Below are 6,000 nucleotides of genomic sequence, written 5' to 3'. Positions count from 1 at the left end.
TATTGCAACACAGCTAATGCTAAAGAAAGACTGCAAAACCCATGAGATTACTCTAAAAATAAATGTTGAGGGTTTTATTTGTTTTACAGACAACTAAAATTATTATGTTCTTAAAGCTAGAGAGTTTCTGGTTGCTGTAACAGCTGCTATACTTGTTTATTCACCTGACTCCAGAAGGTAAGAACACATCACTCCAGTCCTCCTCCCCTTAGTCCCATCTCAAAGTTTCTTTCTGTTGAAGGGGAAGTGAGCAGGGGGTTGGTGCTTAGCTGCCAGCTGGGGTTAAACCACGACACCTGTCCACAGAAAACACTGAGTGAAGCAGTTTCTTGTGCCTTCCACTTGCAGGGCAGAATTTCCCTTAAGATTGCCCACACACAACTGTTTTCCCCACCCATGAAAATTATTTTTAAGAAAAGCAGTAGTGTTTAATTTTCACGTCTTTTCCTCCATTATTGTCAGCACACAGTTCAGTTTCCTGTATCTATCCCTGACTCACTGGGATCCACCACTGCCAAACCTGTGGATTTGCTGCTCCATCCCTTGTATTTGATTGTGCATTTGACACAGACAGCTGAGCAGGGAAAAACCCATGGAAGAAGTGGACCTACACTAACATTTTTCTAAAAGGTGCAGGTCATATCTTATACTTGTGTGAACTGGTTTGGCTCAGTTGCAGGCAATGGAGAAATCTAAACTGGGGAATGATGAGGATTTGTTCCAGGAACACCATCTCACCATCCTCACTTTCTCTGTATATCCTAACAAGAATATCCAGCAGCACGACTAAAAATAGGACTTAAGTTTCTGAGCTTCCCAGCAGAGGAGCATGCCAGAGCTACTGTGTATTCCTGTGCTGTGCCGGGGAGAGGAATACTGCTATGGCAGTGTAGGAGGGAGCCTTTGAGGGGAAAATCACCCATAATAAAGGCCTCTTTTATCTGAAATACCTAACATTTCAGCTCTTCAAATCCCAACACTGCATTTTCTTAAAACAGGTCTCTATTATGTGTTAAACACATCAAATAGAGTAATTCTGTCTCATCATCTAAATTCAGTGTTGTGATAGCTGAATGAAATTGGGGCAAGCAAGCTAAAAAGGTAATAGAGGCTTTTCATACAGGCAGCATTGAAATGCATCAGTGCTTTTCTTTCTCCAGGAACAAAAAAAGGTCTTTTACCCTGTCTCCTTACAGACAGAGAGCTGTGGTTGCAGACAAGTTAAGCTACCAGGACTGCACACCAAATCTGTGCTGGAAGAGCAGCCTGAGCTCCTGGGAAGGTGCCAGACCTGCAACCTGTGAGGCAGCAGTGGATGCACAGCAGAGGCAGTAATGATGCTGAGCAGGGGGGGATACACAGCAGAGGCAGTAATGATGCTGAGCAGGGATGGATGCACAGCAGAGGCAGTAATGATGCTGAGCAGGGATGGATGCACAGGCAGCAGTGATGCTGAGCAGGGGTGGATGCACAGCAGAGGCAGTAATGATGCTGAGCAGGGATGGATGCACAGCACAGGCAGTAATGATGCTGAGCAGGGATGGATGCACAGCAGAGGCAGCAGTGATGCTGAGCAGGGGTGGATGCAAAGGCAGTAATGATGCTGAGCAGGGGTGGATGCACAGGCACTGTTTAGTCAGCACATTCTTCCCACAGGCCCAAGGGCAGCCCTGTGTGCTGGGACTGGAATGCTGCCCACGGATGGCAGCCGGGTAATGAGGCCGGCACTCCCAGCACACAAACACTGCAGGGAATGCCAAGTATCCTGTGATGCACGGCCCACAAGTTTCCTAGGTTGCTTTCTTATGCAACGTTCTTGGCCTGCTGTCTATAAGCAAATGGATATTCTCAGGTGAGTATGCAGAGAATGTCTACAAGAACAATGTCCTGTCAATAACATTCCACATTTGAGGATTTCAACCTGTTAGAGTACTAGAAACTGAAATTTCCAATGCTAAATTTCCAGTGCTCCTGAGAGCAGACAGTGTAGATAAAGGCTTTTTCACAAGGTCAGAAATATGGAGGTAATAAGCAAAGTTACTTTCCCAAAACCACAGGACTCATCAGATGGCAAACTAATTAAATTAAACCCTAATCCAGAAAAGCCCTTATTGCGTATGAAATTTACAGCATGTGAATAATGACAATGAAATCAAATACTGAACCTGACCCACATTCTTAAGAAAATTACTAAACAGCATATGCCACACTACTTGATGCAAATCCACACAAACTAATGTGGATACCAGTATTTATCTAACCATGAGAAAAACAGCTCAGTGTCAGCTGCTTTGCCCTGCTTCACTGTCTCATGTCCGACATTCATAGTTTCTTTTTTTTTTTCAGGAATCTCCCTTCTGTATTGCCACACGTGGGTCAGATGTCATTTAAACTTTTAAAACCTGGCATCAATTTAGTGCAAATTAGGCTGTGTTCTGTCAGTAAGGTACAACCTAACTGCCTCTCTGGATCCCTCATGTCAGATGAACAGTCCCGATTCTAATAATTGGGAGATGAGTGGTTCCTGCATGACAGCTCAGTTCTGTGCAAGTCCATCAGACAGGCTGGCTATGAAACCAAATGTAATGCAGTTATCTGGACTATTTTTCTCACATCTCCATTGTGAAAGCTGAAACCACAGCGATTCCACATGGCCGTCATGATGTTTCCTCCTACTCATGATATGGATGAACCCACACATCTATCGTACTCAAAGCTTATATTCACTAAAATATATTTATCCTAGTGTCCGCTGACACGTGCCCTGGGCCGGGCGGGCCGCCCCTGCCCCGGCCCTGCTTCCTCCAGGGGCGCGGAGGGGAGCGGAGCCGGCGGCGGGCTCCTCGGGGCGAGCTGCAGGCCCTGACGTACCTGAGGGGAGGCTGAGCGGCTGAGGCGGGCGCCGACAGGGGAGAGGGAGACAGCGAAGCGGGAACTGAGGGGCCGAGGTGGGCACTGAGGGGCGGGAGACACGCTGAGGGCTGAGGCGGGCACTGAGGGGTGGGAGACACGCTGAGGGCTGAGGCGGGCACTGAGGGGTGGGAGACACGCTGAGGGCTGAGGCTGGTACTGAGGGGTGGGAGACACGCTGAGGGGTGAGGCGGGCACTGAGGGGTGAGGGACACACTGAGGGCTGAGGCGGGCACTGAGGGGTGAGGGACACACTGAGGGGTGAGACGGGCACTGAGGGGTGGGAGACACGCTGAGGGCTGAGGCTGGTACTGAGGGGTGAAGGACACGCTGAGGGGTGAGGCGGGAAATGAGGGGTGAGGGACACACTGAGGGTTGACGGACAAGCTGAGGGGTGAGGCGGGAAATGAGGGATGGGGGACATGCTGAGGGGTGAAGGACACACTGAGGGTTGAGGGACAAGCTGAGGGGTGAGGCGGGCACTGGCGGGTGAGGGACACACTGAGGGGTGAGGCGGGAAATGAGCGATGTGGGACATGCTGAGGGGTGAGGGACACGCGGAGGGGAGCACCCGGGGCGGCGGCGGGCGATGAGGGCGGCGGCGGGGGCGGAGCGGGCGCGCTTGTGTTGCCCGGCGGCCGCGCATGTACCGCGCGGTGATTGCCCGGCGAGCGCGGCGGGGCGGGTCGGCCCGGGCCGCCTCCCTCCCTCCTTCCCTCCCTCCCTCCCTCCCTCCCTGTGGCGCTCCCCCGCCGCCGCCTCGCCTGCCGGCCTCCCTGATGCCGAGGGATGGATAGAGCGGCTGCCCTGCGAGCCGACGGCATGCTGGAGAGGAAGGAGCGGAGCGGCGGCGAGGCGGCGGGGCCGCGGGGCTTGCCGGCCGTGCGGAGCAAGCTGCACCAGTGCGGGCTGCTGCAGGACCTCATCGACATCTCGCTCTCCAACCTGCGCGGGCTCCGCACCAAGTGCGCCGCATCCAACGACCTCACGCAGCAGGAGATCCGCACGCTGGAGGTACGGCCCGGGCTGGCAGCCGCGGGCGCCGCAGCGGGGCCGCGCTGCCGCCTCTGCCCCGCACGGCCGGGGCCGCGACCGGGGCCTGCCGCCGCTCGCCGCCCTGTCCCCTCGGCACCGGGGCCGCGCCGTCTCCTTCTCCCGCGGGCCGAGCGCTGCTGGCGGGGGCAGCGGCGCTCGGTCCCGGCGCGGAGCTGTCAGGGGCTCGGCGCTCCCGGCGCGGGCCCCCCGGCCCGGGAAGGCGCGGAGCGGAGCGCAGTGCCGGCGGAGCGCGGACAGGTGCGCGCAGCCCCGCGGGAGCCCCGCGCTGTCGGGCGGTGCGCGGGTCCGTGAGGCCGTGCTCGGCCGCGCCCCGGGGCCTGTGCCGGGCTGCCGTGTCCCTGCGGAGCGGGATGCGATGTGAGGCGCGGAGCAAAGGTGACTCGAGGCTCCCTGGCAGGAGGTGTGTCCCTACACCGCTGTGCTGGCGAGCTGGGAAAACTCCCCTTCGCCTCAGGTCCTTGGTGTTTACTCCTGATGGTTCCTGCCCTCTGCTTCAGGCCTGTCTCTCTATCCCTGGCTCAGTTTCAGTGATCTAATCTGATCCTCCTTTTGCCTCTGTTGCTTTGGCTCAAACAGCATCATGGACTGGGCAGGAGAGATGTTCGGCTGTTTGGAAAGATTGTGTGAAATTCTTCAAACACAAAACATGCACTCCTGTGATGCTCTCAAAGAAGAGCTGGATCTTTACAAAAGTCTGTATAAGTATTTAGGAAGGGAAGGTAGGTGTATTTTTCTGTAGTTCATTTGACCTTTAGGCACTAAAATAACATTTCCTTTTACCTTCTATGCAGGTAGTTTTGCTTTAAGCAAGCAATCCCCTCCTGTCCCCTTCTTTGATTCAAGTTTAGTGCAAATGCTAATGCTCCTCTTCTCTACCTGGTGCTGAAGACTGTGGAGCTGGACAGAGCATTTGGCTTTTTAGGAAGAAAGGATCATCACAACACTGTAACTGTAATAAAACTACATGCTGAAAAATCCATCACATGAGAAATTAAGGTTGGGAAGAAAACTGAAACAATAGGTGGTAGGTAGCTTTTGGCACAGCCTCATGGAAATCTATCATTCTTCCTTTATTCTTCGTCTATTTTGTGGTTTTGTTTGGTTGGTTGGTTTGTTTTGTGGGGTCTTTTGTTTTGGTTGGTTCTTTTATTTATAATTTATATTTATTTATATATTTTATATATATTTATATTTATTTATATATTTATAGCACTGTTCTTCCTCCTGTCACCTCCAAATAGCATTCAAAAGGCTATTCTCTATGAAACAATGTTTGTTTAGCCTTTTGGCAGCCCTGCTGAGGGCCTTTTTGACGCCCAAACAATGTCAATCAGCATCATTTCGGAAAAATGATCACTATGTTGCTAGTGGACCTGTTCTAAAATAAAATCTTTATTCACAAAGTAGAAAGGCCTTTTATGATCTTGAGGCTCTTCTTAAAGCAACAAAAGCTGTTTTTAGTGATAGTTGTTGAGTGTGTGCACACAATCCTCTTCAGCATTTATCTGTTTAAACAAATGAGTGCCACATTCACTGATGATCATAAAATTTATGTTCAGAAGAAAATCTCTTTGATGTACAGTCCAGTATGTGATTTCTCTGGGAATTCAACCAAGTGCTGGATCTCTGCCCACAAATGGAGCTGTGGGCATGGATACAGACTCTGTGTTCTTTGCACTCTTGGGTTGCCTGTACCAAAATACATGTCAGGCATGGCTTGTCTTGTGCCAGACTATGGTCCCAGAGCCAGACTGCAGGAGCTCAGGGTCTGTGTTTGCTTCCCCAAGCTGTCACTGCTTGTGGTGCCCCTAGGGGAGATGGGCCCAGAGCTGTCTCAGGTACCAGGTGGAGTTCCTGTGCCCTGTTCCTGTGCCAGCAGTGCCACTGTGGCCCTGTGCCTCTGCCTGTGGGGTCGTGCCAGCACAGACACGAGCTCTGGTCCTGCAGGGAGCTGGGAACTGCTGGGTGTGGGCTGTGCAGGCAGCTTCTGAAGAGTCCAGAGTGCAGCTGGGAGCTCAGAGATCTCCAGGGCCT

The 6,000-nt window shown here is 52.4% G+C and overlaps 1 protein-coding gene across 1 annotated transcript in view; it reads left to right on the top strand.

Moving 5' to 3' along the window:
- Window positions 1-3,527: 3,527 nt before the first annotated feature.
- Window positions 3,528-6,000, top strand: part of KSR1 (kinase suppressor of ras 1) — a 48,375-nt gene continuing 45,902 nt past the window's right edge. Inside the window, exon 1 of the mRNA XM_056506819.1 lies at window positions 3,528-3,924. Coding sequence (XP_056362794.1) covers window positions 3,700-3,924 — 225 coding nt within the window. The 5' untranslated portion in view covers window positions 3,528-3,699. The remainder of the gene's footprint in view (window positions 3,925-6,000) is intronic.

This window comes from Oenanthe melanoleuca, chromosome 19, assembly GCF_029582105.1.
Source record: "Oenanthe melanoleuca isolate GR-GAL-2019-014 chromosome 19, OMel1.0, whole genome shotgun sequence".
NCBI classification, from domain to species: domain Eukaryota; kingdom Metazoa; phylum Chordata; class Aves; order Passeriformes; family Muscicapidae; genus Oenanthe; species Oenanthe melanoleuca.
The sequence above is the reverse complement of the archived record's forward strand: the minus strand, read 5'-3'. Positions and strand labels throughout refer to the sequence as shown.